The sequence below is a fragment of the Mustela erminea genome, chromosome 3, assembly GCF_009829155.1.
Source record: "Mustela erminea isolate mMusErm1 chromosome 3, mMusErm1.Pri, whole genome shotgun sequence".
Taxonomy (NCBI): Eukaryota; Metazoa; Chordata; class Mammalia; order Carnivora; family Mustelidae; genus Mustela; species Mustela erminea.
In genome coordinates this window covers 116,576,375-116,603,785 of record NC_045616.1, presented here as the reverse complement: position 1 = coordinate 116,603,785, position 27,411 = coordinate 116,576,375, and the positions used below count along the sequence as shown (strand labels likewise).

The 27,411-nt window shown below is 40.9% G+C and overlaps 1 protein-coding gene across 1 annotated transcript in view; it reads left to right on the top strand.

Moving 5' to 3' along the window:
* Positions 1–27,411, top strand: part of ITK (IL2 inducible T cell kinase) — a 68,533-nt gene that overhangs the window by 17,734 nt on the left and 23,388 nt on the right. Inside the window, exons 2-8 of the mRNA XM_032337189.1 lie at positions 4,147–4,251; positions 6,276–6,357; positions 8,063–8,191; positions 11,419–11,459; positions 14,017–14,168; positions 18,604–18,669; positions 23,043–23,097. Of these exons, the coding sequence (XP_032193080.1) occupies positions 4,147–4,251; positions 6,276–6,357; positions 8,063–8,191; positions 11,419–11,459; positions 14,017–14,168; positions 18,604–18,669; positions 23,043–23,097 (630 nt within the window). The remainder of the gene's footprint in view (positions 1–4,146; positions 4,252–6,275; positions 6,358–8,062; positions 8,192–11,418; positions 11,460–14,016; positions 14,169–18,603; positions 18,670–23,042; positions 23,098–27,411) is intronic.

The following is a 27,411-nucleotide window of genomic DNA, read 5'->3' as shown; positions in this document are numbered from 1 at the left end:
GAGCAGGTTTTACTGGTGTCTCTCTTTTCTTGATGGCTCTTGTGTGGTTTCCTTGGAAGGTTTACCCTGGCATTTTTCAAAAATAGCCCAGTTGTTTGGGATGATTACAGGCAATCACCATTTCTCAGACATGGAACTGTGTATAGCTCACTGACCGGCTACTCCCCAGTCCCCAGCTCGGGGGGAGATGCGCAGCTGGTCTCTTGTTGACTACGTATTAGATCTTATGAAATTCAAAGACAACCCACTTTAGGGAACTCATTTAAGAAAAAAAGTGGGTTTTGATGGTGGAACATGGAATCCATTCCAACAGAAACACAAACCTCATAGCCAGCTCACCCGACAGGCTGTTAACACAGTGTCTCTTAAAATCCATGTTTGAAATCAATGACTATTAAGAGATTAACAGAGATAATCTGAGGTTAGAGGAGAAGCCCTCCTTGGATATCTTGAAGCTGCACCATCCAATAATGGGGCCACAGCTATGTGTGATCTCTGAGTGCTTGAAATATGGCAGGTTCAAATTGAGATATGTTCTACAATACACGATTTCAAGGACTTAGTACGAACAAATCATGTATCTCATTAATTTTTTATGTTGATTACACATTGAAATAGTACTTTAGATATAATAGGGTAAACAAATACATTCTTTTTTTTTTTTAAAGATTTTATTTATTTATTTTACAGAGAGAAATCACAAGTAGACAGAGAGGCAGGCAGAGAGAGAGAGAGGGAAGCAGGATCCCAGCTGAGCAGAGACCCCGACGCGGGCCTCGATCCCAGGACCCCGATATCATGACCTGAGCTGAAGGCAGCGGCCCAACCCACTGAGCCACCCAGGCGCCCAACAAATACATTCTTAAAATTAATTTTATTGTTTCTTTTTCATTCCTTCTGGTGTGGCTACAAGAAATCTTTAAGTAACATATATGATTCCCATTCTGCTATTCTTGGACAGCACAGCTTTAGAATATCACACAGAATCTTTATCCACAACTCTGGTTAATACTTACCTCCATTTTATATCCTGATTATGATGCTCCTAGGCTATTAACAACCAATATGTATTCAGAACTTTACTACCCTAAGGCTTTGCTCTTGCTGTGAACTCTATGCAAGATGTTTACCCACCCCCACACTCCCAGACTTCATGTCTGGCACCTTTTTCAACTCCTTGATCTTTTCTCAAAGACCCTTTCCCTAGACAGGCCTGTGCTGTCCTTAGGGTGGTCACATCAACCTCTTCTATTCTCTTTATGGCACTTGTTTCTATTGTCTGCCTTCTCAACAAGACTATCATCTCCATGAAAAGATCTACCATGTTCATCTCTCTATTTTCTGCTCTTAGAACAGCACTTAGCTTATAGCTGGTCCCCAGTAAATAGTTTCTGAAGAGCTAAATGCATTAACCTTAAATCTGAGTGAGATTCTTTAAACTGTATTTCAACATGGTGCCCTTCGTTCATCTCATTCTGACTGAGCACCTGCTGTCAGCCTGTCACTATGCCTTAGGGATATGGTGATAGAAGTCCTAGTCTCATTCTCAGGGAGAGTAGGACTTAGTGGGTTCCAAGCATAAACATGTCTTACAAACACAGTTGTCCTATTACTGTCATGAGCCTTTTGTTGCATGCTACTAGGTATACTACTAAGGAAATAATGCAACAGAGGTAAATAAAAAAAAAAAAAACAGGATAACCTCAAAGCTCAGACTCCATGTTTACCCACAGTGGGGAAAGGTTGTTGAAAAGGCGGCTCCCTTGTGCTCTTCTGTTTTCAAAAACCAGATTAACCATCTTAAAGAACTATGATTATGGGCAGAAACCAGGCATGTATTTCTAGCTGTGGAAGACTCTAAATGAGAAGATATTTTGAGCTCAAAGGATACATGTTTTCAGAGGTTTTTAAGGGAAAACTGACCTTTTAATACATCCTCAGATTACAAAAGCAAGCTGTAGTGGAGTGTGGAGCAGATGCTTGTTTGTGTGTGTGTGTGTGTGTGTGTGTGTGTGTGTGGCCTATAAATGTGTGTGGCAAAGACAAATGCATTCCAAATGGTTAACCTTGGCTACCTCATGGTTGTGGAGGAGGGTAGAATGATATGACACTATAAATATCTTCTTAACATACTTCCATATTATTTTATTTGTTACAATGAACATGGATAAATTCTGTACTTTCAAAAATGAATAAAACAGTTTTTAGAAAGAAAATTTTAAAAGAAACACTACAAAGCATCGCTGTATTTGATAGGGATACGTTTCACATCTTGAATTGTTTTCATCTCAGTTCTGGCCTCAACAAAGGCCAACAGCCAGGTTGGATTTCAAAAAAATAGAAAGTACAGACTGAGCTCACTTCTGAAGAATTTTATGATGTCATGGCTCTCTTACCATAGTTAGGACTGCATTAACTGCATTAACCTTTTTAATTGGGATGGTACTCTTTATTGAGAGCACCTGTTATAAGCCCATTAATTTGTTTACATATGCTCATTTTATTCTCTAAATAACCTTTCAAAGGTAGGCATTAAGTATATCCTCACTTAGCGGATATAAAAATTAAAGTTCAGGGAGGTGAGATGACTTGCCCAAGGTCACAGAGGTTAGTTAGAGGTTGAGCCAACTTTGCAGAGGAGAACTACAAAAACAACTAGAAAACAAGTAACAAGATGGCAATCAATAAATACACACCTATCAGTAATTGCTTAAACGTAAATAGTCTAAATGCTCCAATCAAAAGACATAGGGGGACAGAATGGATGAAAAAAAAACACACATGCACACAAGACTCATCTACATGCTGTCTGCAAGAGACTCACTGCAGACGCAAAGGTACAGGTTGAAAGTGAAGGGATAAAAAAAGATATTCTATGCAAATGTACACACACACACAAATCCAGAGTAGCAATACTTACATCTGTCAAAATGAGACTTTAAAACAAAAATGGTCACAAAAGACAAAGAAGGACACTACATAATGATAAAGGGACCAATACAACAAGAGGTTATAACAATTGTAAATATCTATGCAACCAACATTGGAGGACCTAAATACATAAAGCAGAAATTAACAGACATAAAGGGAGAGATTGATAGTAAATAATAATAGTAGATGACTTGAACACCTCACTTGTATCAGTGGACAGATCAGACAGACAGAAAATCAATAAGGAAACAGAACCCAACTTTGAACCTTGCCCTTTTCAACCTTTTGTCCAATTCACCACCATTTGCTCCTCCTTCTAAAAGATAAGGTGCAATACAGTATTTTGCATCTGGTTCCACAGCTGAACTCAATTCTATTCTCAGTGGAAGCCTAATTGTAGGGACTTCCGAAAGGCTTCTGTTCCACAAAATCTTTTCACTAACTAGCCTCGGAGACTGATAGTTAATAGTAGAATCTATCCCATTAGGTGACATCCCCTAGGATCCACTCTCCAATTACAAGTACCCTTAGAAGGTTTCCGTAGTGTAGTGGTTATCACATTCGCCTAACAAGTACCCTTAGAATTGAGTAACATGTAAAATCATTATAAATCATAACTGTCAATGACCATAATGTAAAATAATTACCAAGGAAATAAATCTAACAGATCTCCAAGGAAATGAGACATGAAGCCTGTAGGTTGATGGGAGTGTGAAGAAGAGATAGTTACAGAGCAGAATTAGCAACGTCCTACAAGGGTGTCATTGTGGGATTGTTGATAAATATAAGGGACCTAGAGGAACCAGATTTCGAAAAGAAAGGTGCCAGTAAAGGTATGTACCACCATCCAGGTCACACAATGGATTGGCACAAAACAGAGAGAACGGGCACATGAGTTGGTTTCCATACTGTTCTCCGCACCCCAACTACAATGCTGCTGTTTGTCAAAAGGTCACTGAGATACAAGATGCCATGAGTAAATGATGTAAAAATCAATCATCCCATCAAGAGACAATTCACAGGGTATGTTCTTCCAGGAAACTGCTCAGAGTGTCTCTCTGAGGTACAGAAGGACAAGAAGTAGCTTCTGGATACACAAGGGGGTTAGTTTACAAAACTAATGGATCCTACCTAGTAGTGGATTTCTATAAGCAGCCTGGACAGAAATACTGTCTGCTCTATTCTTAAATAGAATATGCTTTTTTCCCTCCACAGAAAAAGCGCACATTGAAGGGCTCCATTGAACTCTCCCGAATCAAATGTGTCGAGATTGTGAAAAGTGACATTAGTATCCCATGCCACTATAAATATCCATTTCAGGTAAGTCCACTACACCTGCGGGAACTAGTCCCCCATTCCTTGGACAGTGGTTGAAATCCTGTCATTGTAATAGAAGGTGGGACACCAATGACTCTGACCTATACTTAGATCTTCTACTAAGTCCAAAAGAAAGCTGCTGTGTTCTTTCTTTCTTTCTTTCATTTATTCATTCTATTCAACAAAGCATAAAACCTTGAAAACGTTTTCGTTCCTCTTTTCTTCTTCTCTCATATCTTCCCTACCTCAACAAAAATCCGAATTCTCTGCTCCTAGGCAAGGGAATATAAACTATCAATGGCCCAAACCTAATATTCTTTAAGTACAATTTACTCATGTTTTGAGGCAACTGTTGATTATAAATTGTTTGGAGGTTCTGGGACAAAAAGTCTCGAATTTTATAATGTCAGAACTATCTAGATTTGTGTTGTGCAATACAGTAGCCACTAGCCACATGTGGATGTTTAATATTTAAATTAAACAATATTAAAAATTCCTGAGTCACACTAAGCCATACTGTGTGAATAAACATTTCACATGTTCAGTAGTTATGTGTTGGACAGAACAGATTATAAAACATTTCCACCATTACAGAAAGTCCTACTGGACAGAGCTGGTGGAGGTTATCATTAGTCTTTAGGTTATGATATCATCTAAAACATGTCATCACTCTCTGCATCTATGACTCCAAAGTAGCAGATATCTCCTTGCACATTCTAGAATACTGTTCCTCTTTGCCAATTTGAGAGGTAAATATTCCAATTTTAATGTGACATAGAAAAGGATTCTTTTCTACCAGAAAGTTGACCTCCATGAGTTGAAATTTTTAGTAGTAAAAGTAAAATGAATAGCATATATTTTCCTATCATTAAAATCCTAATTAATGGGACGCCTGGGTAGCTCAGTCGGTTAAGCCACTGCCTTCAGCTCAGGTCATGATCCCAGGGTCCTGGGATCGAGTCCCACATCAGGCTCCTTGTCCAGCAGGGAGACTGCTTTCTCTCTCTGCCTCTGCCTGCGACTCTGCCTGCTTGTGCGCTCTCTCTGACAATAAATAAATAACAATTCTTTTTTAAAAAATCCTAATTAATAATGAATGTGAGAGGGGCCCCTGGGTGACTCAGTCAGTTAAATGTCTGCCTTCAGCTCAGGTCATGATCCCAGGGTCCTAGGATGAAGCCCCACATTGGGCTCCCCTTGCTCAATGAGGAGTCTGCTTGTCCCTCTCCCTCTGCACCCCCCCACTCATTCTTGCTCTCTAATTCTCTCTGTCTCTATCAAATAAATAAATAAAATCTTTTTAAAAATGAGTACATTAAAGGGGAACCTGGATGGCTCAGTTGGTTAAGTGTTCCACTCTTGATCTCAGCTCAGGTTATAAGTTCAAGCCCTGCACTGGGTTCAACACTGGGCATGAAGCCTACTTAAAGAAAAAATAAAAAGTACATTTAAAAAAACTGGTAAAATTCAAAGAAGATCTGTTCTTTAGTCAGTAGTGTTAGACCAACGTTTCCTCGTTTTGAAACTGTACTATGGTTATGTAATAAGATGTTATCATTTAGGAGAGGTAGATGAAAAGAACACAGGAACTCTGTACTATTTATGGAACCACTGGGGTGTCTTACATTATTCCAAAATAAGAAATTTTTAAAATCTCGATTATGCATTTTTCATCTACTTTTTTACTCTTTCATATGCCAGAAAGTTTTTTAAGCACTTAAAAGTTAATATGAGAAATAAATGTTCTGTCACATGGAGACATTTTGTCCTGCTGTTTTAATTTAGCAATGGCTTACTAGTAACATGACATCTCAGACAAGTAGTCTGAGATGTGGAAATTCACCCTGTGTCTGCACAGCATTCAAATATCTGGATAAAAAGGACACCAGTCTCCTAATCACCTGGTAGTTTGCCTTTAAGTGACAGACACCTGAGGCCCAATCTTGGCTCCGTATGCTAGGTGGGCCTACTGTCAATCATTCATCTCTGGGTGCACCACTCACCTTGGACTCTGCCTATATCCTCAGGTTGTGCATGACAACTACCTTCTGTATGTGTTTGCTCCAGACCGTGAGAGCCGGCAGCGCTGGGTTCTAGCCCTTAAAGAAGGTAATTACTCTCCTACACCAATGGCTCCAAGATCCCTTGATGCTCTAGCAGGCTTGGGTTCCGCAGTTAGACAAAGGGCAGTGGATGGTCAAATATTTCTCGCTTTTGGTGTTGGTGTTGTGTTCCAACTTTTCACACTGGGCCCAAGAGGCAACGATCAGTACAGTGTAGGGTCAGTCAGATCCAGCCTACCACCTGTTTTTGTAAGGCTCTGAGCTAAGGATGGTTTTCGTATTTTTAAATGGCCCCATTTTAAAGGAATAGAGGCATACCTCTATCTCATATCGATTTTGCCTGCTGGTGAACAAAACCTAAAATATTTACTACCTGGCCGTTGCAGAGTTTGCCGACTCCTGGTCTAGTATGAAGAATAAGAGGACGGAGCCTTGAGTTAGATGACCTGAATTTGAATCCCAACTCTGCTACTTACTAGCCACGTGTGGGTGGGCAATGTCCTCATCAGCTCTGTCTTCAGTCTCCCCATCTATAAAAAAGGAAAGAAGGAGGGAGTGATAATAATAGTTCCTGCCCCCGGAACTGCTACGGGTAAAGCCTCTGGAACTATCCTGGCCCAGAGTCAACACCCAATAAATGTTAGCTGGCTTTCAAAGTTTTCAGATCAGCACAAAGGGTATTTCTTCAGGTTCGCCTTCCTCATGGCATCATTAGAACCCGCACAGAGCTTGGGTATACTTGAGAGGTGCGGCCAGACCACTAAGGTAAAAATCCCCAGTCTGTCAGTTATTAGTATGTGACCTGGGGCAAATTCCTCGACCTTCCAGCGTCTCCATTTTCTCAGCTATAAATTCTGACTAGTAACAATTGGTCACACGGTTATTGTGAGAATTAAATGTGTTAAGACGTGTCAAACACTTAGATCAATACCCAAAGAAAGCACTCAGTCAGTAGCACTGTTTTTTCGCCTGGAGCCCTGGGTTTACAGGGGAACTGGGTTCAGGTATTTGTCTGTCTCTAAGTACCGATAAGGACAAAAGGTAAGCAAGCCATTGGAATCTTGGAAGCCATGATACCTCTATCCGAAAAATGAGACTAAAAATACAGTTATCCTTTTCCAAGGTCATTGTCTCAAATGGGGTATGAAAGGGCAGGACTGGGTAAGCGGAAAATGCTTTCAAGTCATAGGGCTCAGTAGAAACATTAAAATGGAAAGTTATCAGAAGGGCCCTAACTATGTCCATTGGCTGTTCTCCCACTGTGTAGGGCTTTACTCACAGGAGGTTAGAGCTGGAAAGAACATTTGAGATGGCCTGTCTACATCTCCATTTCTCATACTTTTCTTCAGCAGGAGTACCTCTTTTTTTTTCCCCCTACCAAAATCTCACTTTAAAGCTGCAAATATAGAATGGATAAACCAAAACTCCTGTGGTTGAAGGTGGGAGAGATGAAGGGGTGGGAATCCCTCCCACTCAGACTTCCCAGTGGCCCTTGGACACCTTTGTTGGGCCCACTGGTCCAGTCTAACACTCTCATTGCATAGAGGGGACACTGAGCTGAATGAGGGTATTGTCCAACCTGGGACATACAATTAACACAAGGCCAGACAAGACCCAGACCCAATAATGCCTAAATCCAATATGTACTGTTCACTCCAACTTATAGCAGGTCCAATCTCGGGTAGTCTCGTTGGTAGCCCTTGATAGACAGACCTATAAATAACTCTTCTACTGGTGCCAATATCTTTCAGAAACAAGGAATAATAACAGTTTGGTGCCCATGTATCATCCGAATTTCTGGATGGATGGGAGGTGGAGGTGCTGTGCTCAGCAGGAGAAGCTCGCAGTGGGCTGTGCCCAGTACGACCCAACCAAGAATGGTAAGAGACTAGGAATTCCCTTTTCTTCTTTGCAAAATGACTGACCTCTCTAGTCTTAGGAGGTAAAAGCTCTCAGCTTCCCATCATCAGGGGTGTCAGGGGTTGAATACAAAATTTTGCATTTTCAGAACTTTCAGAGGGAAATTATCTGCCTCTACCACTAGTCTGTTGATGTTTCTCATCTCAAACCTTATGTCTTTGTGGTTCCTTGCTACTAAAGTGTCATCCTTGGATCTGCCGTGTCAACATCACCTGTGAGCCAGTTAGAAATGTAAATTCTCTGGCCCCATTCCAGGTCTGCTGCTAGATCAAAATTTGTATTTTAACAAATTTCCTGGAGATTTGTGAGCATGGTAAACTTTGGAAAACATGACCATAACCCTCAAGTTAGAAAATGTGATCGGCATGGTCGACTTAAATCTTAAGTTGTAGAGACAGACTTAGAGGCTCATAACATCATTTATTTATTACAGTGGTGTCACATCACACATGTGTTTAATTCCACCAGCTCAACTTTATAGTCTTGGAGGGAAAGAAAGCAAAACCAAGAACTACTAATTGTACGCTGTGGCTTCTCTCTGCCTCCCCTTCAAACTCACTGTTGATCTCTATAATCTCGGAGAAAAGGAGACCACAGCACAAATGCAAAATGAAAACAAAAGACATTGTTTCTGGTCTGTGGAGGTCAAAAGCCCTGGAATGTGGGAGTGGGGTGCTACCCGATCTACCCTTCTGTGATGGCTCTGGGACCAGAACCTTCAATGAAGTGCAACTTCACTTGCATGCACTTTGACACATGGTATGCTCCCATTCCCCACAGTCATCTGGAGGAGATGGTGTGAGGTCACAGAAGCTGAAGACCTAGAGCAGTTGGGTATGTTCAAGGTCACACAGTGAGGAAGTGCTCTGCAAAGCCACTGTTGAATAGGAATGATGGATAGTGTGAATTGTTTTGCTTCCATTACCCTCTCCTCTCAACCTCTCTTACCCTAGCCACCTTTTCTCATCTGTCAGTTTCTCTTTTGCACGAAAACCAAATACCTCACATTGACAACCCACGACGGATGTGCAAAATCTAACACATGGCTGGGTTTTCCGTGGCTTCCTGAGTCACAGCCCATTTTAGTACCACGTTAACAACCCACCAATTCTGAACCTCAACCTTGGGAGAGAAAGTTTAAGGTTACCAGTCCCCTGGCCCAGAAGAACAATATATACCTGGTTTTAGAAACGAATGATCTTCTACATTACCCATGGACCATATTCAACAAAGGCTAGTGTTTCATAAAAAAGAAACAGAATGTTTTATATGGGTGAAATCCACCCATATAAAACAAGACAGCATGGGATTACCCCAATGTGAGAAAGCCCTTTTCAAAGCCAGAGGTCTAGTCTCCAAATTCTTGCCAACACCTTTGCCTGTGGGCCCTTGGACTTAGGGCCCTGATCTCTCCAGTGTTAGGGGAACTTTTAGGTGTCCTACGATGAAACAATCTCCCAAGCCCCTTTCCAGTTCTGGAATCCCTTGAATCTGTGTTTCCATTTTGCAGTTTTCACTGTGCATGTTGCAGCTGATCCCTTCGGGGCACATAGTACTTCCCTGTGCTGAGTGCTAGACACACGACTGAGGGTGATGACCGTCTGAATGACTCACTGTCATGACACTTGGAGACGGCTGCTCATGCTGAACTCCTCACCCCATAAACCCAGGGCTTAACTACAGTCACTCTCTGAGAGGTCCTACATTCATGTTTGCAAAAATGAGCTTGTGGAAAGCTTTTAGCACAACCGCTGGCACTTACTGAGCTCTCAACAAATGGTATTTGTGCGTGCTAGTCTTTCTTATTTGTGGACAGAAGAATCTGAAGCTGAGATATAGCAGTGTGTGTGTGTATGTCTGGAAAGCAGCAGAGATGGCTGGGTAAAAATGGACCTGCTCTCCCCAACCAACAGCAACACTCATTTCTGCAAGCAGAACTGGCTCTGATGTCATACAATCTAGTATCACCCAGTGGAAGAAGAAAGGAGGGAAGAGTAAGGCTGGAGGAAGAGCTATGCATCGCAGAATATTCAGGGTTGGGAGGGGCCCAAGGCCACACATCTCATTCCCAGCAGAGCTGGGGTGAGAACCCCAGTCTCCTGGTGCTCTGAGTTGTGTGCCAAATAGGAACCGTGCTTCCAGTTATGTTTGTTTGCTGCTTCTCTGCAATCACAAACCCAAGTCAACACCCCACTCTTCCCTTTCTTAAAGAGTTAGTACATGGGCTGGGTTCCCATGTCACTGTGTGGGTCTCCTTTTACCTCATTCCTGAGAAGTGCTGTCCCAGTCAGGCAGGGATCAACCTCATGGGTTGGTCAACCTCATGCAGAGATGAGGAGCTCACCACCTCCTCATGGAGCCTATTCCCATACTATCTCTCATTATTATATCATGGTTTGAACTGAGCAGAAGCTTATGTCCACACTGACTCCCAGACATTCAACTTTGGTCTACTGACTCCGGGCCTGACCTTTCCAGGGCCTCAGCAGAGAAATACCAGGAGACAGAGAGGAAGAGATGAAAGGAGGGAGAAAAAAGAAGAGAAGAGGGAAGAAGGCCTAGAGTAGAGGTGAAGAGAGGGAGCTGTGGAGACACAAACAGATAAACAGAGAGAGAGGTGCTGAGGGTGTTGTTTGGAGGAGGGAGCAGGAACACATGCTCAGGAACAGAAGCATTAAAGTAACTAAAAGTAGTTTCCAGCCCTCGCCCCGAAAAACACCATGACCCTTCACCTCCCCACCTCCTCTCCAAGCCCACGGCTACCTCAGGAAGCCAATGAGTCACTGTTACCCTGAATCACCAGTTCCCACTCCGGGGTATGGCAGGTGGTAGGTGTGTTGGTAGGTGTGTTTGTGGAGGTCTCCCAGCCCACAGGGAAGGACATAATCCTAATGTCTCTGAAGGAACTTTTGGATTAGGCTTTAACTGGGAGTACAGAATATTGACTTCTAGAAGTTTCTGGTGTCTTCTGGAAAATAAAATGGGGAACCAACATGCTAAAAGATATAAAACATGGGTGCTACAAGGCCAATTTTTGTTTCTCTGTGTCTCATCATCTTCTTCTGGCCCTTTTCTTCTGTTGTTTACCTAAGGGCCCCTTTTCTCTGAAAAGCCCCCTGGCAGCTCACCTCCGGTTGGGTACATTCGGTTTCATGCTCATTTTCTTTTTCTGTTTTTCTCATTTCAGCTTCAAAGAAGCCTCTTCCTCCTACTCCTGAAGACAATAGGGTAAGTAAGGGCTCCAACTCTGGGCACAATGGGCGCCCATCACTGCAGCTGCCTGACTGGCATGTCCCCTTTGCACTTTCCCCATCTGCCCAGATTTCTCAAATCCTGGGTAAATGCAGCAGGTTGTAGTAATTTCAGATGAAATGAACCCACTGGATTTCTTGGACCTGAACTGTCTCATGGGTCTGTTTACATAAAATGATTGCTCAGCTGCTAAATCCTCAGTTTACTTTATTCACTAAACAAAAACTTACTGATATCAAACTGCGTATCCAGCCACCTGACCACTTTGAGGTGGTCAAATGACAGCTATTTATATAAAATGGTGTACTGGGGCACCTGGGTGGCTTAGATGATTAAGCATCTCTTCAGCTCAGGTTATGAACTCTGAGTCCTGGGACAAGCCCCAAGTTGGGTCCCCTGCTCAGTGGGGTGTCTGTTTGTTCCTCTCCCTCTCTCCACTCATGCTCTCTCTCTCTCTATCAAATAAATAAATAAAATCTTTTAAAAAATAAAATTGTGTATTTAGTCCACACCTTACTTTTGATAATACTTTATATTTTTCAAAGTATTTCCATGCTTCTACTATTTCAAAGATATATATATACATATCTTTATATAAAAAGTATATACATATATATGTATATACTTATACATGTATATACATATATGTACATATATGTATATATAGGTATATGAGCCTCCTTTCCTCACTGTCTATTCTAGCCACTTCAGAGGGTTATAGTTTTATTCACATTTTAAAGCTTGGGAAATCAAGTCCCAAGAGAGGTTTTGAGATTTTTTTCCCAAGGCCATTCAACAATTTAATAGTCAAGCTAGTAGACAGCTGAACTCCTGAGAGCTGATCTTTAACTCAAGGTGTGGTTCTCAAAGTGTCGTCCCTAGACCAGCAGTATCAGCATCACCTGGGATCTTTTTAGAAATGCAATATAAATTCTCAGGCCCCAACCCAAACCTACTGTATTCATGACTCTGGAAGAGGGTCCCAGCAATCTGCATTTTCATAGACCTCCAGATGATTCTGGAGCACAATGAAGTAGGGAAAAACACTCATCTAATATACTGACTTAAAAGATTTAGGTGATACCAAGCCAACTCTGGGGAAGCCAACTCTGGCTTCCAAATGGTTTCCCCCATAGTCCCATCTATATAGGGTAGAGGTAGGATCTAGACTTAGAGTATTACTATACATTATTATTATTATAAGCAAGTTTCTCAACACATGAATGTCTAACAGGACATTCAAAAGTTGTACAGAATGTGGGATACTCCAGATATTTTTGCATTCTTTGCCCTTTCCCATTAAATGCTAGCAGCACACCTAAATCTTTGTGACATTCAAAACATCCCCATAATTGTGGAAGATGCTACCTATAGAGAGGTACCACCACGGTTAGAGAACCTTGCTCTTAGCTTTCATTTCATAGGTATTGATCAATTAGTTGGGCCTATAATGGGATGAATACCATGATGTCATAACCCTCCTTAATCTTCAGGGACCCTTGTATACAATTCCTTCCTCCATTAGCTCTTGGGGTGAAAGCCTCAGTCCCATTGGCTCTTATCTGCAGTACTCCAATACACTACCTCATGAGCTCCATCAATATCTAGACTTCAAATCCTAATCTGGGTCAGCTGGGACGACATACTACATCAGTAGGACAAGTTTTTTCTTTCTAGATCTCCAGGATTTTTATACCACCAACTGCTTCGATCTGCTCATAGAAATTTTGGCTTCTCAACACCAAATCTCATCCCCACTAGTAATCTCAATCTCTTCCATATTTCCTGTCTCAAAAATCTGCCAACCTGTATCAAGTGTGCCCTTCCTGAACTCCCACAATTGTTTGCTTTATCATCTCTTCTTCATGTCTTTAACACGTCATCCTTAAAAAGGTACTGGGAAGTAGAGACTTAGGCAAGAGAGCCCCTAAGAGGAAGAAGGAATTTCATGTGCTATCATAGAGAGAGCATTAAGACTAATTCCAGGGCTAAGCTTAGCTATACCCATTTTCCCATCTGGCCTCTATTTCCCCACTCTAAACAAAAGGATGGATTGAATGACCTCTCAGAGGCATTCTAGCTCCAATAGTCTATGATCCTATGGATCTGGACAGACCCACAAGTCAAAGCAGAAAAGCATGTACTGAGTAACTTAGCACTGATGGCATCACTTAAATTAAGAATATGATGCTTCCAGCAGAGAGGTTGCAACATGTGACCAATAGACTTTTATGAAAAGCATGTGACTGCTTGGAATTCACTGTGGTCAAAATTCAGCACACAGAATTAGAGGGGCAAGGAATTCCAGGTACTGGTTGTCTTTGTGTCATATTCAGCGCTACAATCCTAAGTCAAAAGAAAGCCAACTAGAGAAGGCAGATGGTTTCAGTGACCACCCAATGGATTGCAGGAACTGGTGTGTTGACCTTGCATAGAACCAGGAGCAAGTTATAATTTAGGGACTTGTTGACCTTGTTCTGCAGTTTACCTCCTTTCTATGTCATCACTTGTTTTTGTTTTCTACCTCCCCCAGCGATCACTTCAGGAACCTGAAGAAACCATTGTCATTGCTTTGTACGACTACCAAACAAATGATCCACAGGAACTCATGCTACAGCGCAATGAGGAGTACTACCTACTGGACAGTTCTGAGATTCACTGGTGGAGAGTGCAGGACAGGAATGGGTAAGGATCTTTTTGCTGTCCCAGGACTTGAGGGGAGGTGGCAATAGAGAAAACACTGGAATGATTTGTTCTGCCTCCATCAGCATGACCCTGAGTTAGGAGAGGAGGGCAAAGGTAGAAGAAAGAGGAAGGCAGAAGTGGTTGAGGAGACCTTTCCACTTTTCAGAAGTGGTGGAGGCAGTCACTTGCTATGCTCTCCCCCCATTAAGAATTCCCAGATCCCACACCCATCTAAAAATTCCCCAGGGTTTATTCACTAACATCGACAAAGTAGATTGGCAGCTTGTTCTACAAGGAAGAACTATTGTTCTTGAATGTTTAGATGAGACCGAAGGCACATCCCATTGTGAAATGTCTATTTGCAGTGAAAAGAAAAGGCATGTAGAAATGGTAATGATTAGTGGTTATATTAAGAAGCATCAGGAAGGAAAAAAAAAAAAAAAGAAGCATCAGGAAGAAAATACTGATGACTTAGCTATACTACCAGTCTTAGAACTAGCCATCTACATGATTCAGGGAGAAAGTTGAGTTGTGCTAATACCAATTGCCCACTATGGGAGTTTTGAATGAAAATAGATATATATATTATGAGCCTTTCTCTGATCTGAAATACAACAAAATTACTTTTGTTAATCTTCAGAGTGCTCTGGGATATATATGACTTAGATACCAGTACTTAGTTTTAAGGCATCGGATTCATGCTGCTTTATAAGGCTTTAGTTTTTCCTTTTAATATATCAGAGGTGTTTACTTACCCAAGCTTTGGAATATTCTCCAGAATATTATTTCAATGATAGCAATAACTCCAACACAGAAGTGTACCATAATTTAGCAATTCACTTGCTGGGCGCTCAGGTTATTTCCAGTATCTTGCAGATATTAATAGCACTGCAATGTACATCCTTATATATTAATATTACAGGTTAATATAGTTTTAAAGCATGAGGTTATTAGTGATTTTAAAATATACAAAAGAAAAACACTCCATCACTGCAATGTTTTGATGGCCTTCATCCATGTTTTATTTAAAAAAAAAAAAGAAAAGATCCATTTGTCACCATATCAGTTCCAAAAGTAATCACAACTAACATTTTCTTGTGTATCCCAAACAAAAAAGTTACACATACATAAATGCATCCTTTCTTTGTGTTTTTGTTTTTTTTTTTCATTCACACAAAGGTGATTCATTCTGCTCTTCACCTTGCTTTTGACCTTTAGTAATATATCTTGGAGATCTTTCCATATCTGCAGATACAAATTTTTTAAAAATAATTGCATAGTTTTGGAAGGTGTGCTTGTATTATAAATATTTGAATGATTTTAAATGATAGGATGTTTAGTTTCCAAGTTACTTGTTTTCTTTGTTATTTTAAACAAGGGCACGATGAACATCTTGTATTGCTCATGCTCATGTTTCTGGGCAATTTTTTGAAAAAAAATTTGCAACATATATATTTTTGAAAATATATTTTTCTTTTGAAAAAATGTTTATCTCACATTTCTAACTATGGAACTGTTGAATCAGAACCTGTCTCAATTTTGGTAGATGATTCCCTCAAAAAGACTGCCAAATTTACATCCCCACTACCCACCAACAGTGCGTGGGAGTGTCAACACTGGGTATCACTAACCTTTAGGGGGGATAAAAAAAGCTAATCTGATGAACAAAAAAAGAGGCACACAAATATCTTTAGGGTTAAGGCTTTACTTTTCACATACACCAAAACTTGCTTTGTCAAAGCACTTTCTCTTTAAGTAACCTTATTCACGCCACTACAGGGGGAGTGGGGGAAGGGTGTAAAATATGGTTCTTTAAAGAACTGTGGTCCAGGAAACAGGGTTGCTGGCTAGCTGGGAATAGACCCCAAAGCACTTCATGTGGAATCTCCCTCCCTCTCTAGCTGACTTGTAAAGGCAAGTGAGGCCTGTCACATGCCCCTCTCTTTGCCTATTATAAGGTGTCCCATATCAGAAACAGGTTTAAGACTGCCCGGTTCTACAAACACCAGAACTTACTCAGAAATTCACACCTCCAGTCAACTGACATTTATTTTTTATTTTTTTAATTTGACACACAGAGAGAGATCACAAGTAGGCAGAGAGGCAGGCAGAGAGAGAGGGGAAAGCAGACTCCCTGCTGAGCAGAGAGCCCAATGTGGGGCTCGATCCCAGGACCCTGAGATCACGACCTGAGCCGAAGGCAGAGGCTTAACCCACTGAGCCACCCAGGTGCCCCTCAACTGACATTTATTTAGCATACCTAATGTGCCAGGAAATGTCTTCTCCTAGGTTTCACTTCCCCAAATGACAGTTCACCGTTTGTTCAGTGGCCTGTGGAAATGATCAGCTTTGCACTTCAAAGGCCATCAAAGAGGACACATGAGAATCTAATTGGTGTTTTGGGAATTTCCCCAGTGTGCTTTGTAATAATGCAATATAGTGGAAAATACAGAAGATGAGGAGACAGAAGACTTTCATTTTAATATCCACTGCTCTTGCTGTAGGTCTTTGGAAAAGTCACTTAAACTTTGGGCATCCATTTTCCTTATCTATGAAATGCAGATGATAATATCAGCTCTGTCTATGTCACAAGGTTGAGGAAATTAATGAAATGCTAAAAGTGAAACGAGCTTTGTAAATTCTACATCCACATACAAATAAAGAGAATCACAATTTGTGATAATCATATTATCACATAATGTTATGTGGTTAGCATATTAGAACACAGTTATCTATTTGAAAGTAAAAATAGTATTTGACCTATTATTAGAATTGTAAACATATGGTGTGGCAAAACCAGACATAATCAAGTGGATTCCAAAAGACAGATATAAAAGAAATAGCAAATTTTAGAACAACTTGACTTCTATCATTTGGAGCAGACTGCCTTGAACACCATAATAGGGATGATTCTGAAGCCGGGTGTTCAGTTCTCCAAGAGAAGCATGTCACTATCGACTCAGCCACGGGCCCAGGATATGAGACAGTCGTCCCATATTTGACATCCCCATTCTTGATATCCCTACTCCTCAAAACAATGACGAATGGATAAGGAAGATGTGGTCCATATACACTATGGAGTATTATGCCTCCATCAGAAAGGACGAATACCCAACTTTTGTAGCAACATGGATGGGACTGGAAGAGATTATGCTGAGTGAAATAAGTCAAGCAGAGAGAGTCAATTATCATATGGTTTCACTTATTTGTGGAGCATAACAAATAACATGGAGGACAAGGGTTGTTAGAGAGGAGAAGGGAGTTGGGGTAAATTGGAAGGGGAGGTGAACCATGAGAGACTATGGACTCTGAAAAACAATCTGAGGGGTTTGAAATGGCGGGGGGTGGGAGGTTGGGGACCAGGTGGTGGGTATTATAGAGGGCACGGATTGCATGGAGCACTGGGTGTGGTGCAAAAATAATGAATACTGTTATGCTGAAAATAAATTAATTAATTAAAAAAAACTTAAAAAAAAAATTCTGTGAGACAGATTATGCATTCCTCCCTAAACATCATCACCAGATTTAAAAAATGGCTTTATTATATAAAAATTGAAATATGTTTTATAAAGTAAAGAGCAAGAAACTCTCTGGCATCTTTTTATAGACTGGCAGAGCTGGGAGGAATTCTATGCGGAATCTCGTGTAGATTTTACAGAGAGGGAGCCAGAGGCCCAGAGAGTAGAAGGGACATTGTTTTCACCTTGTAATATTAATTGCAGTAATGAATGTGAACTTGCTTTGAAAAATGCAAGACCATACACAAATGTAAAGTATTTTGATGAGTCGATTAGTCTCTTCCGTATGTCTTTGTTTATGCCCAATTATGTATTCCTGCTCAGAAGAAACTCCCATCTCCAAATCCCGGTGACTCTATTCTTTTTCTCCTGTTTTACCATTTACATCTGAAGGAGTTCAATTAACAACAACAACAAAATATTAGGGAGGCCCTGCGTTAAAAGTTTATAATGCTGACTGGCAGTATCTTTTGGAACCTGTGGGTGGAAAGTGATTTTTTATATTATTTTGGTTTCCTGGCTATGAAATGGTAGCACTGAAGTGGAAAAAATATTGATTGTCACACCCCAAAGAAAATGTTTCCTTATAGAAAATAGAGACCGAACATTAATCTTTTTTCCACGAGAGGAAATTTCACGACAAGGAGAGCAACAAACAAAGCTTTTTAAGTGAAGTAGCCGCTTCTTATTTATTATGGTTCATATTTTAGTGGTGAAATCTACCTCTTTTAACAGATGGCAGATTTTCGTTATTTTTAGCTTTTTTTCTATTTTAACTTTTATTCTGAAACTTTAAAATGCCAAATAATGTGAACTCCCCCATCTTCAAATGACTTTTTAGCGGATGAACCACCTCTAAAACGGAGATGTGAAAATTTATCCTGTAATAGTCTAAACATGAATTTCCCTTTTAACAGGCACGAAGGATATGTACCAAGCAGTTATTTGGTGGAAAAATCTCCAAACAGCCTGGAAACCTATGAGTAAGAAATTTTCCTTGTTTTCTAAAAATATGGCCTTAAGGTCCTCCTTAGATTAGGAATAAATTATTGGTTGGGCATCTTTTTTCTTCTTGTACTTTGATCCCTAAGTGAAGAGTAGAGGAACACTTTAAATAGAGAAGGGGGCCAATGTATGTACCCACCTCGCCTTTTATCAAAGAGATGACTCTAAGATACCCACGTAGATTGGGTAAAAGGAAAAAGTTTCTTCCGGGAATCCTGTCTCACTTGAGAAGGAAAAAAGCAGTTGGAACACTGGATCAAATGCAAACTCACTTAAAACATGCTTTAAGGCAATACTTCTAATACTAAAATAGCAGACAAATAGGAATTAAATATCTGCTTAGCTTGTATGGTCTATTTCAAGTTGTCATGTATAGAAGAGTTCACATGGATATAATTTTAATGGAACTACTTAGTATTTAATAAAATCCAATTGTAATGGACAATGTACTCACCATGTATATATGCTCCCTAGCTCCGCGGCTGGAGGTCTTGATGCAATAGCCCCATAGCACCACGAGAACTCTGTGTTCACAGATCTTCCTTTCTAAATAGCACTTCCCACTGAAATAGAGTTCTTGAAGAAATGGCTTGGGGATTCAGAGTCAAGGCAGGGAAAGTACAGAATGAACTTGGAACACCTTGCACCAGAAAGTAAAGAACTACTGCCCATCTCCCAAAATATTTTAATGATGTGGACTTGTGGAATGGGCAAAGAATTCAGCTTAAAATTGTTCCTTCTGGCCAAATATACAACAGTTTGAATGTTAAAATAAGTAACAAGGGTAATGGACTACAATCCATACAATAAAATAAGAATCGATAACAAACAGATAATTTGACAGGTAAGTAAGCAAATACAAGAATAAACAAGAAAGTTCTTTCTTACAATAGACTGCCAGCTAATGAATGTAGAAGGAATGATCATGGTTAAAAGCCACCATTTGGAGGGGTGCCTGGGTGTCTCAGTGGGTTAAAGCCTCTGCCTTTGGCTCAGGTCATGATCCCAGGGTCCTGGGATGGAGCCCCTCGTTGGGCTCTCTGCTCAGCGGGGAGCCTGCTTCCTCCCCTCTCTCTCTCTGCCTGCCTTTCTGCCTACTTGTGATTCCTCTCTCTCCGTCAAATAAATAAAATCTTTTTTAAAAGTTTTTTTAAAAAGTCACCATTTGGGGACACCTGGGTGGCTCAGTCCGTTAAGCATCCGCCTTTGGCTCAGGTCACCGTCCCAGGGTCCTGGGATCAAGCCCTGCATTGGGGTCTCTGCTCAGTGGAGAGCCTGTTTCTCCTTCTCCCTCTGCTGCTCCCCCTGCTTGTGTGTGGTGTCTCTCTCTCTCTCACTGTCTCTGTCAAATAAATAAATAGATAAAATTTATTTAAAAATAAATAAATAAATAAAAATCATCATTTGTAACTCAAAGCATCAACTAATTCAGGCAAGACACTTCAATGAAAATTTCACAACGAAGGAGGTGAAAGTCTGATATTTACCTAGTTTCAAAGTATCTTCTCAGAAATCACTTACTAGTAATAGAGTGGAAATATCTGGTAGACCCCCATTTTAACCAAGTGATCCAAGCTCACAACAATAACAGGACAAGACCACCCAGGCCTCAAGATATGAAACACTGAGAAGGACTCAACATTATTTCTGTGCTATTCCTCCCCAAACACACATAATCTGAGCTTCATTGTGAGGAAATAAAAGGGAAATCCATATTCTACAAAATAACTGGTCTGTGCTCTTCAAAAATGTTAATATCATAAAAGACTCAAAAGGCTGAAAAATTTGTCCACATTGAAGGAGCCTAAGGATATGAGTGTTGATTAAAGAGACTTGTAATCCTGAATTGGATCTTAAGCCATTAAAAAAAAAAAAAAAGTAGGGGCACCTGGGTGGCTCAGTCGGTTAAGTGCCCAGCTCTTGATTTCAGCTCAGGTCATGATCTCAGAGTTGTGAGATCAAGCCACATGTTGGGCTCCATGCTAGGCATAGAGCCTGCTTAAAATTCTCTCTCTCCCCCTCTCCTTCTGCCCCTTCCCCCCACCTTGCTCTCTCTTTTCCTCCCTCCCCCCCACCCCCCAGAAAGTGTCAAAACACATTATTGGGATAATGGATGAAATTTGAATAAAGTCTGAAATCAGATTACAGTATTGCACCAATGTTAAATTTCCTGATTTTGGTAATGATACTGTGTTTATATAAGTATATATTATATTTCTTAGAAATACATTCTGAAGTACTTAGGAGTAAAAGTCTATTCTCAAATGGTTTGGAAAACATATATATGCATTTGTCTATTCAGAGGGAATGGTAAAGCAAACATGTAAAATGTCAGAAATTAGTTCATCTGGGTCAAGTGTATATACGTGTTCTTTTATAGTATTTTATAACATTTCTATACATTTGAAATTTTTTAAGATGAAAAATGTTCAAGTCCTCACCAAATGTAAGATGCCAGGGTTGAAGAATATTACCTGATGAAGACTTCCATTAACTTATTTGAGCTCTTATTAGTTCAAAGGTGGTCAAGTTATTCTTTGCTGAAATTCTAACAGACTCTGTAATGAAGAGCCATCATTTTCTGGAGAGTCTCTCAATCAGAGAGTAGCTTTGATCAAGTATGTGTGAGTAGCCCCTCCCTCTGCTAACGGCAGAGTCATTGGTTCCAAGAATACTTGAGCACCAATGAAACGTGTAGGAAATAGAATGAAATTCTTTCCTTTTTTTTTTATAGTCAATGCATTTAGAAAAAAAAATAGGCATTTATTTCAAATGATCACTAAGTTGGGAAGTTTTGTTTGCTTTTGCTTTTAATCAGACTCTCGTCATTTATAATGGAGGGGGCAAACTCATAATTCTAGCAGAGTATAAACTACTAGAGAGTAGTGGAGCCTGGGGCAAATAAAAAAAGATATTCCTTCTCCCAAAGGTATTTTAGGTCATAAACAAAAGAAAACAAAACACTGGACCATAGAAGCAAAACTGTCTGTGAGCCCTATTTATTCTATACACTGTTGGTTTGCATTTTTCAGATTATGGGATCACCACTAGAGAATAATATGACTCACAAGCAAACATCCAGACATTTAGAACTGTGTGTGTGTGTGTGTGTGTGTGTGTGTGTGTGATACCCAATATGATGATTTTTTTTTAATCCGTGAACTTAATATTGTCTAGTTTCAAGTGACATCTGCATAAGAACTCAAAAAGGTACCATCTGGGAGCATAATCATGCTTTGGTACATCCATTGATTGGCTTCAGGTCTCCTGCCCTGATTTGGGGGCATAACCTTGGGCAAGTTTCCTCACGAGGCTGGATCTTAGATCCCTTTCCTTTAAAATGAAGGGTCAGACAAGATGAAGGAGGCACCTAACTGGCATTCCCTCCCCGCTCCTGAGCTCAGGGTAGACATCACTCTTAGTGACACATGTACCCACTGAGCTCAGGTGTGCAGCTTTAGACAGCTATGACTAATTGTTCAGAGCATGCACATGAGATGAAGCGTATTTGCCTTCCCTCAGCTGGATAAGTTACAAGAGCCCACCGAGAAATAAAGTACCATTCAGTTGCGTGATGTTCTAAAGCTCAGGCACATCCACTAATTCCCTAATTTGTAGCTGCTTTCTAGTAGCCACACAAGTTTGATAAGTAATGTTCCTTCCCCACCCAGAACTTCTCTCCTCTGGGGTTTATACTTTCCTGAAACTGATTGTTAACTGATGATCTTTCTATCCCCTCTTATCTAATCAGTAGCCAAGGAAGCCAGGTGGTGGCTCAAGCATTATCAGCAACATTCAAAAACTTCACCTCTAAAAATCCCTCATAGTCTTCTTACCATTTTGTAGGGTTTTTTTTTTTTTAATCAGACCTCAAAATTGTAAAAATAATATAATTACTTTGCAGAAGATCTTGAAAACCAGTCTAAAAGGGGAAAATCCCACAATTGCCTTACAAGACTAAACTTTCAAATTTGTGCTCAGTTTTTATAGCTGTCCTAGCATCATCCTACTTATAACCACCCACTGACTTACAAAATGGAAAAGGTGAAGGTTTTCTAAAATTTTATTACGGAAAATTTCCAAATGCACAAAAATAAGGAGAACACATAATGAACCTCCATATACCCAAAACCCAAATTCAAAAATTATTGATACTTTACCAATTCTGATTCATTTGTTCCCTTCCAATTAGACATTTTATTACCTGGAAATGGTCTGTGCCTTTGTTTTTGAGTTGGAAAGCACTGGCACAGAGAGAAAAGAACCATATCATTTTCTAGCATTATCTTTTACAAGTAAATAATAAAAAAAATTCAACTGTCGTTGACATATGACTTTTTCCTGCTTTCAGGTGGTACAATAAGGGTATCAGCCGAGACAAAGCTGAAAAACTTCTTTTGGACACAGTAAGTCTCCTTAACCTATCTTTTGACTTAAGATAAATTGAACTGTGCTCTTTTTCCCAGCCACGCTATCGTTTATGCCAGTGCGGTAAGCTGACATACTGGGTTACAGTGGTTTTCGTGTCCAGAGGAAATATTCTGGGGATTTTTAGAAACTAGCATATAAAAGGATAAGAAACTTGGGGAGCGTTCAAGGTCTTGGCATTGACATGCAACTGTGACAACAGGTAGGGTGGGCTTTCCAGCCACGATGCCTGACCCCAGGGAGTCCTGGGGCTAGCTTGCCTTGCCTGCTTCCCTGGTGAGCTCAGGGGTGAGTGTGACTTAGATACTACTTGGTTGGGTTGTGTGTCCAGAAGAAATACATCCCTTGTTTCAACTTTTTTTTAATTCACCAGTTCTTAAGAACCATGCAGTATAAGTAGTAGGACTGGTCTTGCCCAGCGATGTCAGAATAAAAGGAGAGAGGGACGAGAAAAGAGAAAGCAGGATGCAGTGGGGAAAGTACAGGTCCCAGTTCCTGCTCTCTCATCAACACAGTGGGTGATCTGGGGGATGTTTTTTCTTCCTGGACCTTAGTTTCTCAATGAGTACAGGACGAGTGTTGGATTAAGTCAGTGATGACAGTTACCCAGTACTCATGCTGTTACCCTTTGCTCCTGATCTTATATGACACCACTGCTCATGGTGTATGGCTTTGGGATCCTTCACAACATGGGGCTCCAGGCAGCTGCCATCAGGTGACTGGCACCCAAGGCAAGTCCTCTCTGCCTGGACCAGAAGGCCATTTGTTATTCCAGGACAGCGCCTCTCCAATATCTGTGTTGATGGCTCACTTTTTTGTGGTCGGTTTTCAATTTCCAATTTGTCACGCACTTATATTTTATAAAAGAAATGAAAATGAACTACTAGAAAAAATAAAGAAGCAAAGACACAAAACATGCAAGTTCAATTTTGTATTAGTCTTAGATTCATTAGACATAAAATTACTCTGATTACTATGAAAAAAATTTCTAAATGCCTACTCTCGATTTCTCTTTTTGTGTGGTGGCAGACCAGCAACAGTGTGCCAGTTGGCACCCATCTGCAGACCGCACTTTGAGCAGCACTGAAAATTGCATATTTATGGCTCTTTCAGAGAAACCAAATGCATGGAGTTATTGAGAAAAGGTCTTCCACAGAGCAGTCAATGAATTTACCAGCATATGTGCCTAGAGCAGTTGTTCTCAGGATTGTTTGCACATTAGAATCCCCTGGGAAACATGTTTTTAAAATACCAATGCCCAAGCCCTACCCCAGATTAATTAAATCAGAATATCTAGTTGGTAGGATCTAGGCATTAGCAATTCAGAGAAAAATCTCTCCAGGTGAGTCTGATATTCAGACGACGTTAATGACCTGTGCCCACCACTAGCCTCACTGGTGACACCAGTACAGTATGTACGAGTTAATGGAAGCATTTGTCTCTCTGTGCCAAAATGTCAACCGTATTCCTGCCATTTCACCATATAACATTTTCCAGTTTGGATCTTAAGGTTTTCCTATCTTTAGGGATTTTATTTTATTTTTATTTTTATTATAGATTTTATTTATTTATTTAAATAAATTTATTTATTTACTTAAATAAATAAATAAATAAATAAAGTCTCTAATAAAGAGGGAGAGTGAGCAGGAGAGAGAGAGAGAGAGAGAGAGAACGAGCAGGGGGAGCAGCAGGCAGAGGGAGAGAGAGAAGCAAGCTCCTCACTGAGCAAGGGGACCAATACAGGGCTCCATCCCAGAACCCTGGAACCATGACCTGAGCTGAAGAAAGACGCTTAACGGACTGAGCCACCCAGACACCCTATCTTAAAGAATTTTAAATTAAATTGCTGATCTTTCCTGCACAGAATACAGGTTAGGTGACCAACTCATCTTGGTCAGCCTGGGTCCCAGCTGAGAGTCCTGTGTCCAGGAATCCCTACCCTGCTCAGTCCTGCGCAAACTAGGACAGCTGGTCACACAACCCGATAGCCACTGTTTGCACAGTGGTTAAGGATGAGCCACAAAGAAGGGGACCCAGGACCATGCCAGGGAGGGAATGAAAGGCTGTGATGGGAAGGTGGAGGGGTGATGAATGTTATCAAAGAATAATTTAAAGGCACACAGTTAATTATTATCATGCTATGTACTTTTGTAGAAAGGGAAACTGGTAACAGATTGATTCATCCTATCAAAGGCAAAAATAGAATTTCTAAAAGAGGAAAGGTGGTGGGGAGAAGGAAAACCCACAGTCATACCGGTAGCAACGAACCCCATCTTCTTTGATTAAGTTGTCGATTAGCAAGCATCTAGCCTAGAGGACAAGGTGAGATGTTCTGCCCTTCGGCAACTTGTTCTCATAAAGACAGGAAGCTCAGTTGTTTATGGATTTCCCAAAGGACTCTGTGCTTATCAGGGAGTGAGGCACAAGAGGCCGCCCGTGTTCTTGCCGCCGCTGTCTGTGTCTCCGTTAGCGGCCACCTCACCTACGCTGTGTGCACACCATTTCCTTCATTACGATGGCTGGCTATAAACTCGAATACTTTACCATTTTGCTGAGCGCAAGATGAAGCCCTTAGGGGTACTTGAGACAGGATCTTTGGGTCTCAGTAAGCTTTAAACTCTGCTGGGAAACAAGACAAACTAGAGAGTTAGAGGACAATCCAAGGTAAACTATGAGTGTGAGGCAGGCTTTCAGTGACCTTGGAGCTCAGACAAGATTCCAAGGAGTCACATCTCATGGGAGGGGAGAATAATTGAGCTGAATCATGGATGGACTCTGGTTTCTCCTTGGTTCCACATCAGCTCAGCACTTAAGATCACATCCTGTGATCCCCAGGAGGTCATACATTAGAATCACCCGGAAACTCTTTAAAATCCAGAATCCGAGTGGGCCCTGCCCCAGAGCTAGAATCAGAATCTCCAGAGTTAGTCCCTGGGCATCTGTATTTTTTTCCAAGTCAAACTTGTGATGCCTGGGCAGCCGACTCAGCTCCGAGCTCCCCAGCCTGTGTTATCGGATAACACAGTAAAGCCTGACCAATGAGAACTAACTGAGAGGATTGCAGAATTAATTAAAACCTTGAATTATAATGTTTGAACAAGTGCAGTTGTGTTATTTTCAATCACACGTTGGCTCATGAAGTGTTACCCATGAAGCACTTGAAACAACCCACATGAATGACAAGTGGAAGAGGTTTTCTGTTTTATAGCATTACTTTGGAGACACTTAAACACATTTTGCTTGCTGGAGCACTTGAAACATTCCTCCCTGCTCCTATTCCGAATACTTCACCTTCTTGGGTAATATAAGGGCAAACTTCAGTGAGTCCCTGTATTGTCTACTGCTTGAAACAAAAGCAGAATTGTTTCCTGAGTGTGCTTAGTATCTGTCTGACAAGCATAGGACCCTGAAGAGGTGGACTGATATATTTTTATTAACTAGACCTGCTGACATACGGCCCCATCCATAGTGCTCCACTAGGATGTAAAGGCTTTATCTTCCTGCTGCACCTGGAAAACCAAACTGGATTTATGACAAAGCAGTTGCTCAATAAATAGTTGTTGAATGAAAGAATACATCAAATGCTTCACAAGGGTTTTTCCATTAACAACATACTTAGGGGTGCCTGGGTAGCTGGGTTAAGCCTCTGTCTTCAGCTCAGGTCATGATCTCAGGGTCCTGGGATCAAGCCCCACATCAGGCTCTCTGCTCAGCAGGGAGCCTGCTTCCTCCTCTCTCTTTACCTGCCTCTATCTCTACTTGTGATCTCTGTCTGTCAAATAAATAAAATCATTAAACAGAACAAAACAAAACAAAAACAACCATGCTTAAAGAGAATCTGGCTGATTGGGAGCATCACTGGGGGATCTTTTTAAAAATACAAATTCCAGGGGCGCCTGGGTGGCTCAGTGGATTAAGCCGCTGCCTTCGGCTCAGGTCATGATTTCAGTGTCCTGGGATCGAGTCCCATATCGGGCTCTCTGCTCAGTGGGGAGCCTGCTTCCCCTTCTCTCTCTGCCTAGCTCTCTGCCTACTTGTGATCTCTCTCTGTCAAATAAATAAATAAAATCTTTAAAAAAAAAAAAAGTACAAATTCCAAACTCCAGCCCTCACCAGGAAGAAGCTCTGGACGTGGCCCCCAGGCAGTTCTCCTGGGACTTACCCCAGTTGGGAACCACAGAAAGGCATCTCTTATACCATCCAATCAACTTCTCAGATAATACCACCTCTAAGAAGCCTCTCATGCTTTTCCTCTCCCTGGCCATGGAATGTGGTGGCCTGGCCTTGGAACC